Source organism: Phalacrocorax carbo, chromosome 1 (assembly GCF_963921805.1).
Source record: "Phalacrocorax carbo chromosome 1, bPhaCar2.1, whole genome shotgun sequence".
NCBI lineage: Eukaryota > Metazoa > Chordata > Aves > Suliformes > Phalacrocoracidae > Phalacrocorax > Phalacrocorax carbo.
The window spans coordinates 32444162-32458081 of NC_087513.1; the positions used below are offsets into that span (position 1 = coordinate 32444162).

At 38.0% G+C, this 13920-nt stretch overlaps 1 protein-coding gene across 1 annotated transcript in view; it reads left to right on the forward strand.

Annotated features, from left to right (window-relative positions):
• The window catches only part of CNTN1 (contactin 1), a 255051-nt gene that overhangs the window by 155557 nt on the left and 85574 nt on the right, over positions 1 to 13920 (forward strand). Inside the window, exon 3 of the mRNA XM_064447942.1 lies at positions 1794 to 1923. Within this exon, the coding sequence (XP_064304012.1) occupies positions 1812 to 1923 (112 nt within the window). The 5' untranslated portion in view covers positions 1794 to 1811. The remainder of the gene's footprint in view (positions 1 to 1793; positions 1924 to 13920) is intronic.

Consider the following 13920-nt stretch of genomic DNA (forward strand, 5'->3'; position numbering starts at 1 on the left):
TTGTGGCAACTGATACAGTTTTGACCTGTTTGTTGAAGATTTCATCTGATAAAAGAAAGGTAGATGTAAAGTGCAACAGCTCCTGTAATTTCTGAGCCACAAAGATTCTCTTGTGATATTTGTTGCCATTTCCCTACACTATGAGTTTAGTAAAACACCCCATGAAACTCTTTTAAGGAAAGCTCACTGTCTGAGTCATGTTCAGATAAACATCTTCATATCATTATTCTAAGGAGGAGGGGACAAGTGTAAGGCCCAGTGGGGGCCCAAGATACGCTCCTAGCCACCTCAAGGAGAGACATGAGGCATGCACACCGAGGCAGGCCTGTCTGGCAGCAACTCAAACCAGAGCAGGATTTACCCCAAGCATACTTAGGGAGACAGGTATGTTTGTACATGCGCTTTGAAATGGAAAACTTCCCGTTTCTTGGTGTTGGAGGTGGGAAGCAGAGCAGTTTCAAAACAAGATCTAAAACATTTGGATGTTGGAAAAAGAGAAAAAATTAGTAAAAATTTTGACTGGGAAAGAGCAAAACTCTCAGTAAAATGTAGAAGCCGCTATCAGAGACATCAGTACTTGGCATGGGAAGCTAGAAAAGAGTAGCATCAAGATTATATCTTGCAAAAAGTGACAATGCCATATTAGCATGCAACATGTCCTATGGTGCATGTTAGTGAAGGGTATACAAGTACGTATAAGCATATTTTATGATGAAATACTAACAAAATGAATATACTGAGAGGAAAGGATGATATCGGCATGTGCCTGAGATACAACAGTGTTCTGTCAGTGATAAGCTGGAAGCCTTGCTTTGTGTGAAAGTCTAACTAAGCCAGTGCTACAGCGAAACCAATCGAGAAGTATGAAAAATATGTGATGGATGTAAAGGATGCATTTCCACATTCATAGCAAGAAATCCATTAAACAAAATGGGAAATTGCACACTGCAAGCATGATGATGATGCATTGCCCTAAAGAAATAGCAGCCACCAGCCAGAAAGAAAAACTAGCAAAGTATTCTGATTGAAAGAAGTATAAAATATTATAGAATTAAAGTATTGTGGAAAATTATATCTAAAATTTTAAAATATTCAAAAGAAGCTGCATGTTACTTTAGCTTGGTTTTAGTATATATACAGGCAGAGCTTCTCCCATAGGGAAGAGAGGAAACTTCAAATACGACATTGCAATAATGATGATATTCAACATTTAAAAGGAAACTCATAAAAATTAATACTGCCTTTCCAGAGGATCATTAATTGTATGTTAAAAGTTTAAAAGGAATGATATGCTAGACAAAACAAATGAATCTTGAAAGAGATGTATGTACATGGGTTTCACTGTAGTTTTCTTTTTACAGATATTGAAGTAATTAATTTGATGTAGTATTTACTGAGATGAAGGAGGATAGAATCTGGTCTTTCCTTATTTTATTGCAAAATATGTAATATATTAATTTTTTTAATAATGTAAGTGTTCACAGAGAGAGGATCTGGCTTAAGAAGTTTTGGTTTAGGAAGACGAGTCTAAAAGAGGATGTTCAGTATTAACATTTACCATATTACTCACTGTCACCGGAAGATCTGTGTGCTCTTAAAACAGTGTGCTCTCTGTCTAAAAGAGATCATGCATTTGATCCAGCAAATTTGATAATGCATTTAATATTCAAAAGCCTCTGTCCTATATTAACTCTTAAGTATTCAGTTTAGACAGATAATATGGCAAGTGAAATGTGATACGAGATAAAGCCTTATGTCAGAATTATTCACTCCTTTTCTTTCTCTCTAATCAGGTATTTTTAGATCTCTGAATGCTGGCATTGCAAGGCACAATTCCTTTTAAGATAATCGCTGAACAGAAGATAACCATGTGGCTCTTCATCTATCATCTTATTACACCATGTTTGGTCTTCTGCCTGGCAGGTAAGATGAGCTCCCGTGTTAATTCATTTAACTAACTGTTGTCAATTTTATGGATTTCAAGGTCAACTATGCTGTTTGTAAGGCTTTAATTTATTTGTGCAGATACAATGAATTACTAAATGTGAATAACGAAGCTATAAGGAAACATCCTTACTACAATGGACGCCATAATTTAAATGCAGATCTAGACTCTGAACTTCGCTTTGTCTATTCTAGTTATTTCTCTAGATTATAAAAATATAAACCAGCTATTTGTGCACAGATGATCAGCATGATGAGAAGAACAAAAATATGCCCACATGAAGAGGCACTAAACACAAAATTATGTTATATAGACACCATCTAAGATTCATAAAATAAACAACCTACCAGCACAATGTAGTGGTACTTTTCATAATACAGGGAGGCAATACTGCATATACTGACTTTAATTTAAAATTACAACTGGAAAAACTTCTCATAAATAGAGATGGGAGCATGAACATTAAAACTTCCAGGAGTCATATTTCTAATACGTGAAATTAAAGAGATGTTTGTAACTGAAATTTTATTTCAGTTCTAAGTGAAGGAAGGAGCTCTGGAAAGTAAAAAATCAGAATTAAAATCTAGTTACTGTTCCAACTGTTCTGAACAACTTTGAGATTTTAAAGTCTGTTTCAGACTTCCATGACAGTTTAAATGAATACTGTTTTTTGGCTGCCATCAAGAATTAGATTGCCAGCGTAAGTGAGCTCTTCTCAAGAAAGAAAACATTTTGCTTATATACAGACTGCATGAACCGTTCACAATATGGTTAAAAAGTGGTAGATACTGTGGGGAAAAAGGAGCACAATTAGAGTGATCACGTCAAGTTTTAGGAGGTGTTCTTGCACACATGATACTATCAAGGGGAATGCTGGCAATGTCAACAGAAATGGAGAATGTGGGAATTGGGACAGTTTTTGAGTAAAGATCGTGAGTTCTCATTTCAGTAACAAGACAGGCCAAGGACCAGAGTGAAGAGACAAGTTAGCTGGGAGCAGATGTGGAAAGGAGAATATTTAAAAGTTGCTTTAGCACTTTTTAACAAAACATAGGGTTTCTTTGGAAGTATATTTGGCTCACCTTGCCTTCTGTGGTGCTGGACCCACAGTTCTAGGTGGTTCTATCATGTAAGTTGCCTTTGGGCAAATCAGTTCGTGACTCTGGAGCCACCAGTCAAGGTTTTTGCAATCCATGGCTCCTAAACAGACCTACTATATTTACTGCTCTGGAGCCAGGAAACTGATAGGTTCCAGGGTCAATGTCCTTTGAGATGTCTCACCATATGGTCTGTCCCAAGGTCAAAGATATCAGCCAAGAAGCCTAAAGGTATTGAGAATTCATGCTCTTGGTTAAGCTTTGAGAGCTTCCAGAATTACCTGCTTAGAAGTGTTTGGGAAACAAGGAGCTAGGAAGCTGACAACCTGCAAGCTGCGCTGACTTGAAATGTTCAGAATTTGGCCTGAAAAGGTGACAGTTATTGTGACACTGTGTAAGCTAAGGATTTTTACCTCTTTTCACATAGATCTTTTTCCTGCTGCAGGAAATAAAAAAGATATTTTTTTTCTCAAACTGGCATACATATTTTTTAGAAATTTGGAGTTTGCCTTGGAATAAACCCTCTGACTTTTAGCCAGTTATGTTTTGTGGTAATCAAAGGCAGAAGCTGAGAATTGGTACAGTGACTGGCCATTTCCCATCAGTGAGGAATGTGCACTTACTTGACTCAAGGGAAGCAAACATTACAGGAATCAGTGCATTGGAAGCTTATGCAGGGATCATCTTCTGTAATGAGACAGGAACAATATTTATTTTCCCGGTAGATTAGTGCTTGAAATTTAGTCTTGGAGATACAAATTGATGAAAAAGCCATAAGTAATTTGGTCTTTCTCTTACTGATAGAATAGACAGTTATAATAAGGGTTGCTTCTCAGAGTGCACTTTGAACAGTTGAAGGCAAATGAGAGCAGCAAATCACTCCTCAGGGAACATTGTGATGATTGTCAGTCCACTGCCAAAAAAGTTATTTCATGCCTATTACTGGTAATATTTGATTCATCTCCTCTTTCCCCTGACATGTGGGCTCTTGCCAAAATACTTGTAAGTTGCCTTTGACTTCCTGTTAAATTCATACCTATTGCTAAGTCTAAATTTTAGACTTTTCTTTCATCTAGCACATCCCATATAAATCAGTGAACCAAACTGTATCTTCACTTGGAATAATCTTGCACCAAAAGAATTAAGAGTCTGTTTCAGCAGCAGGCTTGTTTTGTTTCTTCATCCAAAAGACTAATTAAAAGCTGCAAAGGCCCTGTATTTTATTGTGCTTAATGAATACTTGATTACGTTTGGCTATAAGAGGAATCAATAGAAAAAATACCGTGTTCCTCCAAAATTTTATTTCTAATTAAATGGTGCTACTTTTTACCTTGGGATTTCATAGCGCAGAGCCAGGCAGTACCTGAGTTTGGGTCACGCCAGGCCTCAAAAGGCAGCTTGTCACTCTAGCGACTGTTCTGGTTTGTGCAAAATGATCTGATAGTCCATTTTTGATTAAAAATGTCAAAAGCACTCCTGCTGTTTAGGGAACCTAATGCCTTATTTCAAAAATCACTAGGACCCCAAGCTCCAGTGAAAGCTAGTAAAGCCAGAAAGCCAGTAATACAGAGGGCTTCTCAGCACATTATTTTGATGTGTACACGAGGATGTGATTAAACAGCATGCTGAATTTCTGAGTATGTTACTGGTAGTTCATATGCTTGGAAGGCTTGTGTGGGGAGACAGTGCAGCGTAGCTTCTGCACTTGACCTTCACTCCTAATTGCGGAGCACTGGCGTTTCTACACAATCAAGATGTTAGGCTCTTAAGTCACTTTTGAAGTAACACTTGTGTTTTTAAGAAGGATTCACTTAAGTGATTTAAGTATCTGATAGGGAGATGTGGGTATGTTTAAAAGGACTATAATAGGTATTTGTTGTCATTCCTCTTGGCAGAGAAGACAAGCTAACTGTACCCTGTCATTGTTAGGCATAAGTGGAGAAACTTGCTCTGCCAAGGGTTGGAGCTTTTCATGTTTGAAGCTTGCTGTAAAAGATAAACAATATAGTTAACTTTGCAGCTCTTCAAGGGCTTCACTGACACATGTGAGATAGGAGTAATTCTCCTCCTCTTTTTGGTCCAGAAAAGAAGAGGCAGGCTTCCCAAAGACAATCGAACCCTTTCATGTAATACAAAGTGGGAATGCTTGAGTGGTTACTTTTTCTGTTTGAGTGCTGACTGGTTCTTGGAAACTGATGTCCCTTTAGTGTCCTGCTGACTTACACGGGTACCTCTTCTCCATCAGGATGGCAGAATCTTCCTTACAGACCAAGAAATGCTGCATCATGAGTTTTATGGACATGAACACATTACCGCTTCAGCACAGCTTCCCCTGAATGCCAAGTGCAACTTTTCCCACTTGTGTATGAGAGAAGTAAAAAAAAAAACAAAAAGTCATCCCTCAAACCTTAAATTATATATAGATTGGATTTTCTCTGGAACAGTAGGTTCAAATATAAATGTTATGAACTGACAGCCAGAATCTACATTATTTAAAGCTTTTTACAAAAGAAGTGTGACCAGCGGCTCAAAGGAGGTGATCTTCCCCTTCTACTCTGCTCTTGTGAGACCCCACCTGGAGTGCTGCGTCCAGCTCTGGGGCCCCCTCAGAGGCACAAGAAAGACATGGGCCTGTTGGAACAGGTCCAGAGGAGGGCCACAAAGATTATCAGAGGGCTGGAGCACCTCTGCTATGATGACAGGCTGAGATAGTTAGGGTTGTTCAGCCTGGAGAAGAGAAGGATCTGGGGAGACCTTATAGCAGCCTGGCAGTACTTCAAGGGGACCTAAAAGAAAGTTGCAGAGGGACTTTTTACAAGGGCATGTGGTGATAGGACAAGGGGTCATGGCTTTAAACTGAAAGAGGGTAGATTTAGATTAGGTATAAGGAAGACATTCTTCACTATGAGGATGGTGAGGCACTGGAACAGGTTGCCCAGAGAAGCTGTGGGTGCCCCATGCCTGGAATTGTTCAAGACCAGGTTGGCTGAGGCTTTGAGCAACCTGGTCTAGTGGAAGGTGTCCCTGCCCATGGCATGGGGTTGGAACTAGATGATCTTTAAGGTCCCTTCCAGCCCAAACCATTCGATGATTCTATGATTCTATGATATGGCATTATTCACGATTGCTGAAGAGAGATATGCATTTTCTTCTAAAATATTAAGCGGATATTAAGTGGATGGATATACTTAATACTTGTTTACCTTGTCTGCTACGTCTCTGCTTGGGTCTTAGAAGACCATTTCACACTGCTACAGAGTGTCTGATATTTGTAAATAAATAATCATAATGTGTTTTGTGAACATAATGCTCAGAAACCTGGAATTGCCTTGTTTACCTTCCTGTGAGCCCGGTAGAGATATTTTGGCGCATTCCCAGACCATTTTGCTTCTGAGCATGATACTAGTAGGTCTTCATTTCTGCAACATATTGAAAACAGCACAAGATCTAAATATCAAATGGTTTCTAGGCTTGCAATGCTGATATGGAGCCTGACAGCTTAGTCATAGTTATGATAAGGAACGAGTCCATGGCTCTTCTGTTCACTACCATTAGCATTCAAGGTTGATCTAGCCATGTGCCATGTCAACAGATCTTTGCCCGTCTCTTGTGAAAATATGTAACAGGATACAACAATGTCAGATCAATACTGATGAGAGTGATACCAAAGGATTGTCTTGAGAAGCTACCTTTGGCAATGTTAAATGTCAGGGAAACAGAGAGGTGTACAGGAAGCAGGGACAGAAACAGAAGGAGATGGGTTGTTAGAAAAATAAAGATGCTAATTAAAATAATATATCGGTGTGCAGTGGGAGTGATGGGATCTTCAGGTTTTCCATCTTTTTAGCTTCTGTCTTGAAGGTGACACTGACCTTTGGAAAACTTAACTGTGATTTGCTATTGATATTCACATCACAGTTTGTGGTGGTTTTAGAATCCAGTTGATTTTTAGTCAGCAGAGGACTTGAACACATACTTAACATTGCATTCATAAGTAAGCTTGTTGATTTGGCTCAACTTACGTGATTGAATTTTGTGATGGATTGAGTTCCTGAAAGAATATGAGAAGCCTTTAATGAACTTAAATCCATGCTGTCTCATTATTTCCTTTAAGTGAACAGTATTACCATTCTACCCTTCTTAAATATGAAGTTAAAAGATCTTTATATTTCCAGGAGATATTCTTTTATCCATCCCTCAGTAAAACTGTTACCATCTTTTGTTGAAAATATATTTTCATTACAGTGGAATTTAGACGTTTATCCATCAAAAAACTACTGCTAACCTTCTTAAAATTATCTTCAAAATGAATTGATTTATGCACAGACATTCTGAAAGGAAAATTCTTACTGTTTTGCCTTTTCTTTTTTAATGCAAAATGGTAATTTGTTAATATAGGCAATCTGTGGGACTTCAAGAGCATTCAGATTTTTCTCCCTTTATTTTTTAGCACTGCCTTGTCATATATGGAGGTTTGGTCTTCTGGTCTTGGAGTTTGGGATTTTTTTACTGTGGAATTGAATGCATGTACAGAAGGGTTTGCAGGATTAGGGCCTTAGGTTACGTCCACTGTAGTTTCTGAACATATGGATTTGTAGGCATATATAGACCCACATGTTTTACTGCCAGCCCTTCACTGCATTTTGGTAACATCCATCATCATCTCCTCTGCTAGTTTCTTTTGTATATGGTGCCTTACACACTAATGTTTTTCTGTTTGACATGTGCAAGTTGTTCCTCCTGACCAAAGCACCTTTTAAATGGTGCTGGATCTGGGAGCCCTTCGAGAAGCTTGAGTGCCCTAAGTATCAGTTAAGGGAATGTGTGCTCCATTTGGTTTAATCAGCTGTTTCCCCTATTAACATTCAACTACTTCTCTATATTTTTGTGTTTTAATTTAAGGATTTAGTGAGATTAAGGACACTTTAGAACAAATAAGGCAAATACACAAATGGACATCCATTAAAAATCGCTTGCACATGATTCACAGTATGTGAATCTTTTGAATGAAGTGACTTGATCTTACATTTGACTTCCCATTAAATCCACTTTCCCAGTGAATTGCTACATAACTGTATACCCACCACTTCTGAGGAATCACTTGAAATACATAGCTTTTTAAAAAATTAATAAAGCATTAACTTTGTAAATAAGAAATAAGTTAAAAGATTATTTTTACTCCTAAGTGAGGAATATTCCACAGCTCCTGCATGAAATATAGATTATAACTACCCTATAAGCCAACATGAAAAAGTCTATCTTGTAAAGACTGTAGAAGATGAAGACGTGCTTGAAATTGGTATATCAAATTAGAAACTAAGAATAAATGTTGATTTATAGAACTTTTGCTTATTTGGCATATGGCATATTATAGCCATATGAAGAAAGAATGATGGACAAGTGTCCTAACATGGTTCAGTGACCTGTCTTCTAGAGACATCGTTATGGGAGACTAACAGTAAAATTCCAGTATACTGTTCCCTTTGGGAATTTTCTGTTTTCTTCTAATTGTCTGTATTCAGATTAGATAGAGAATTGATTATGCAAACTGAGAATGAGTGTATTGAAAAGACAGGTGGCGGTCTGTACAAATAATTTAAATAAATTGCAGGAATGATCCATTTCAGGTTCCCCACATATTAACATCTAAGATCAGGTATAAAGTAACTCCCTGTGTACGTGCGGCAACTGTCCATGAGCAGAAGACAACAGATATATTTGGCTCAGGGTAGTTGTTAAATAATAACTGTGAAGTAATGTGTAATTATTATTAGCTTCTGCATTTGCTGTGCTGCAACTTGCTCCTTCAGCCTGGTGTCGTGGAAAACAATGCATCAGCAGCCAATTCTAGGCAGCCAATTCTCGCCTTGTTTGTACCTAAACAGTAAATTCCTACCTCTCTGAAGCTATCCCAGTGTAGAACTGATAGAAAAAAGAGAAGATCGTGAGTGAACCTAGAAAGAGTCATTAAAAATTGGTGGTGATGGTGATGAGTGTGACTCTCTTAAACAAAGTACTACGGCATGCGTAAGATGCCTTACTTCAGCCATGATGTGCCAGCTGCCTGGGTTACCATTTTCTTGGCTCTATTATAAAACAGAAAATTGCAGAACTCATGAGGTGCCTTCAGCTTCACACATACCCATTTGTCATATCTAATGACACATTTAATCTGAGCGCTAAATTCTGCTTCATAAATGGGTTTAGGAAAGCTCTCCGGACTTTACAGTTCCATGAAGGGAGATAACCAAAGAGACAGTAGTTTTATTCCCAGGAAATTCATAGATTAAACCCACACTTTGAGATTTATTATTTATAGATCCAAATGCAGTATCTGACAGTAAATGATATGTAGAGCTATTGCATCAAAAAAAAAATTTAGGAAGTTTGGAAAAGGACCTGATGAGATATCTGGTATAATGGAAATTATGTTCCTATATATATATCTATAAAATCACTATTTCAATACATTTCTGCATAAGGTCCATGGAAAAAAATGTCTATTTCTATGACATCCACTAGAGGATGTTCAATTTTGGCTAAGAAGGAAGAGGTACAATGTTATCTTTGGATATGTGAGGGTGTAAGGACAACAGTATCTCTTCATGCTTGACCTTCTCCGTGTTCTTTGGGTGTCTGAGCCCTGCAGAACAAGTAAGAAGCAGAAAATGTAGTTGCAGTTCTGGTGCTGCACTGGATTGAAATAGTATCTCCTTTAGGACAAGGATTGTTTTCTTAGTACTGCCTGACTATGTGCTCCCTGACCTTCCACAGAGCTTTCTAGACGCTGCTGCAAAACGAATAAAACCAAGTGTGTAATAACAGGTCCCTCATCAGCTGTGGGAGTGGGCTGGGTCATCATGTTACTCTCCCTCCTGAATCTTAGCACTTGAAGAAGTGGGAGATAGATTGCCATTAGTGTTCCTGTCGTTGCTCATGATGGTGCTACAGCTACATGAGAAAGTTCAGCTCCAGGAAGAGGCTTGTGTTCTGGGTTCAGTGCCAGGAGTAGGCTTTGGCCAGTGGGTTCAGCTGAGAGACTCCAGGTCATGTTGCACAGCTATGGTCAGGTAAATCCAGACTCTCTTACAGGAAGATTCAGTGCACTTTATTATAACCACCTAAGGGTTAAGTATGTAATACAGGTTTCAGCTTTCTCTGTAGCTGATGAAGAGAAAATAGGATATCCAAATTACCTGCTGGAAATGCTTGTCTGACCCCTCTAAAGAAAGCCCATATGACTAGTTTGGACAAAATCCCTAACTTAAAATCACATGAGATAAATCGCACACAATATCAAGAGTCTCACTTCGAATTTACAGTACCGAAGAGAGTAGGCTTAGTAAAAAGAAAGAAAAAAGAAGGAATTACTATTCTTTCTATCACTTCATTTATTGAACTTCATCTCCTCTGTGTCATCTCGTTAAGGTTTGAGATACTGGAGTGCTGCAAGCCCATGTTATCTACAAGAAAAGCCTTTTAAAGCATTTTATGTTCCATGATTTGCCACACATACTATAAGACAACCCCTAAAAATATCTGCAATATGTGCGGTCTGCAGCTGAGAATGAGTAAGACAAAAATAAACAATTAGGTTTTGTTTAATTTTCCATATTGGAAAAAAATAAGCATAAGAACTACTGTTTTCTCCTATGAACTAAAAAAATTCACAGAGTCTTTAATAAACAACGTATTTTTGAATACCCTTTCTGGTTATGCTCACACACACAGTAGTTCCCATAATTATAAGCAGCTTTACTTCATGTCATTATTTTTAATCTGTGAGTAAAATCAATTTTCAAAATAAATTAGATGCATGTAAGGACTGAATTAGCTGATAATAAAATAAATTGACTTGTCTGAAAGTGATTTGGATGACTGGTGTTGAAACAAGCAAACTAACCCTTCTTTCTCTCAACAGAGGAATTATTTGCTCAGCACTCTAACCCTCTGAAATTGATGTTTTGAATTCAAGATTTTATATTGTCTATGGTAGTAACAAGTTGGCACAGTTGCTTAATACTATGTAGAATGTAAATATTTTATTTATGTTTAAAGACTTCCATTGCACATGAAGAGCAAGATGAGTGGTTGTGTGCAAATACTCTTGGTGCAATTTTTTCTTCATTATTTCTTACTAACAAGAGGAAAGACCCAAGAGGCAGGTAAAATACCACAAGATGAAGCTCAGATCTGATATGAGAACTTTTAGCAAAATTAGAAAGTTCAACAAAAAGGTCCAAAAGATTAAGATCTTTAGGTATTAAAATTTAGAGGTCAAAAATAAAACTCTTTTAATTGTAGGCATTGTTAAACACTAGGAAAGATTTGCTAAAATAAATTATGAGGTCTTAGAATCATAAAACCATAGAATGGTTTGGGTTGGAAGGGACCTTTAAAGGTCATCTAGTTCCAACCCCACTGCAGTGAGCAGGGACATCTTCAACTAGATCAGGTTGCTCAGAGCCCCGTCCAACCTGACCTTGAATTTTTCTAGGGATGGGGCATCTACCACCTCTCTGGGCAACCTGGTCCAGTGGTTCACCACCCTCATCATAAAAAATTTCTGCCTTATATCTAGTCTGAATCTACCCTCCTTTAGTTTAAAACCATTACCCCTTGTCCTGTCACAACAGGCCCTACTAAAAAGTCTGTCCCTGTCTTTAAGATAAAGCCCCCTTTAAGTACTGAAAGGCCGTAATTAGTCCTCCTCAGAGCCTTCTCTTCTCCAGGCTGAACAACCCCAACTCTCTCAGCCTGTCCTCGTAGAAGAGGTGCTCCATCCCTCGGATCGTTTTTGTGGCCTCCTCTGGACCTGCTCCAACAGGCCCATGTCTTTCCTGTCTGAGGGCTTCAGAGCTGGACACAGCCCTCCAGGTGGGGTCTCACCAGAACAGAGAAGAGGGGCAATTCTTATTGGAGGATTTTTAGAATCAGTCAAAAAGACACCTTTTGAGATGATTTGGTAAGATCTACCAATATCAGGTAGGGAGAAATATCAGCTAATCAGTCACCCTTTTTTAGTGATTTTTACATTAAAAAAAAAGCAGGTAATTTCATGTATTTAAAAGGATTAAAATTCATGTATTCAGGAAAACCAAAGCAAAAAAATGGAAGACATGTTGCCCTGAATATTAGGAGTATGTACATGTTGCATCAAGTCTTGGACAGGCTGGGACTGGGACATGAAAAGTCTAGATAATTAGAAATTTCACAAAAGCATGTTGTCACAATAGGGATAACACCAAAGCAAGAAAATGCAGCTAATAAGGAATTTTCTGAACAACAAGTACAATCATTCAGATATTAAAACACAGCGTATTTGTTCACAGTAGGGTTTTTCAAATATTGTTTAGCAGGACTGGATGGGAAAGAAGTTGGGAGGAGAGAAGATGAGCTCTGTGCATGTATGTTCATGTGCAGCTAAACGCTGCTCAGCCTTTCCTAGATGGTGAGAATTTCCTTCACTTTCCCTCTGACCCTGTCCACATTTCTGCCAAAAGGTTATGTATTATGATGTCTACGCTGGAGAGTATTTTCTTGCCACTTCATTTATACCACATCAAGTTTCCTTTTTCTCTGTTTCAGTTCCTCTGATTCCCTTACCAGTTTTATCCCAAGCAGTTTTCTAATTATGCCATCAGCTTTCCCTAGACAGATCTAGTTCTTTTCATCATTATGTCCAAGCAGCCCAAGATCACTTTGCCATTCCCACAAAATAGCGTGACACCTGCATCCTCCCTTTTTCACAGTGTCCCAGACTTCATCCCTGGGGTGATCTTACCATGTATCTTCTCCATGTCTCAGAGTCCTGATCCTCAGATCCCGCACTGACCAAGTGACCATACTCTCTCCGACCATACTCTCTCCAACCGTACTCAACTTTTTTCCTACCTGCAGCAAGCACATGTAAAAGACATTTAAAAAAACCTTCTAGTGTCTTGAACAGTGTTTCCCTAAATATGTTTCTGAACAAAAACCTGTAAGCTAAGCTGGAAAATTACTTAGTTAATTTAGGGTATTTTTAATGTACAATAACTACATTTGGCTTTCATAAATCAGTCTCTTCCCTTCTTCCTACCAATGTTATGGTGCCTTACATCCAGGGCAGGCTTGCTAAAGTCATTCATCTTTCAAAAATCAAGTCAGAATTGTCTTCTGTGTTGTTAAATTTATTCCAAATTTACCCGACATGAATATATTAATGTTGGGGTAGTTACAATAATATATAGGATCAATAGATTTATATAGAATTATATTATGAAAATAAATACTGAAGTAATGAAACGTGCTGTCTAATAATAACAGGCAGTTATTAGACTTCTGGAAATAAGACACAAGAAGTGGGCCTATATGGTGACTATAATGAAGAGTTTTGCATTGCCTTTATATTTATAGATAAGCAGAATTTCTTTATCAAATAGGAGATGGACATGTGAGGCAGAACGAGGGCGCATAGAGGCTGCAAGACCATTTAAGTGGGCAAGTAGTTAGGACATGAAAAGATGTGAAGTGAAGGGAGATCCATGCAGGATTGATAGGAGGATGATCAGCTACTGATTTGTTTTTAATTTTCCTTTTTATGACCTAAGTAACTCCTAACAGGAGTGTGTATAGGCTGGAAAACCTGATGTCTCTACCTTCTTACCATAGTGTTTACCATGCAAAATTAAGCTAGTTCGTTAAAAAAAAATTATATGGAAAAGTTGGACATTTCCTGAATTAAATATATAGAGAGTTAGGATGCACTGAATAAAGCTTTTTATTGTGCCTTTCATTTGCCTCTTCTGATGACATTTCTTGAGATGACTTGAAAATGACTGCCTCAGGTGGTTTCTGATTGTTATTTTCAGACATCCTTTGGTATCTTTTCGCTGA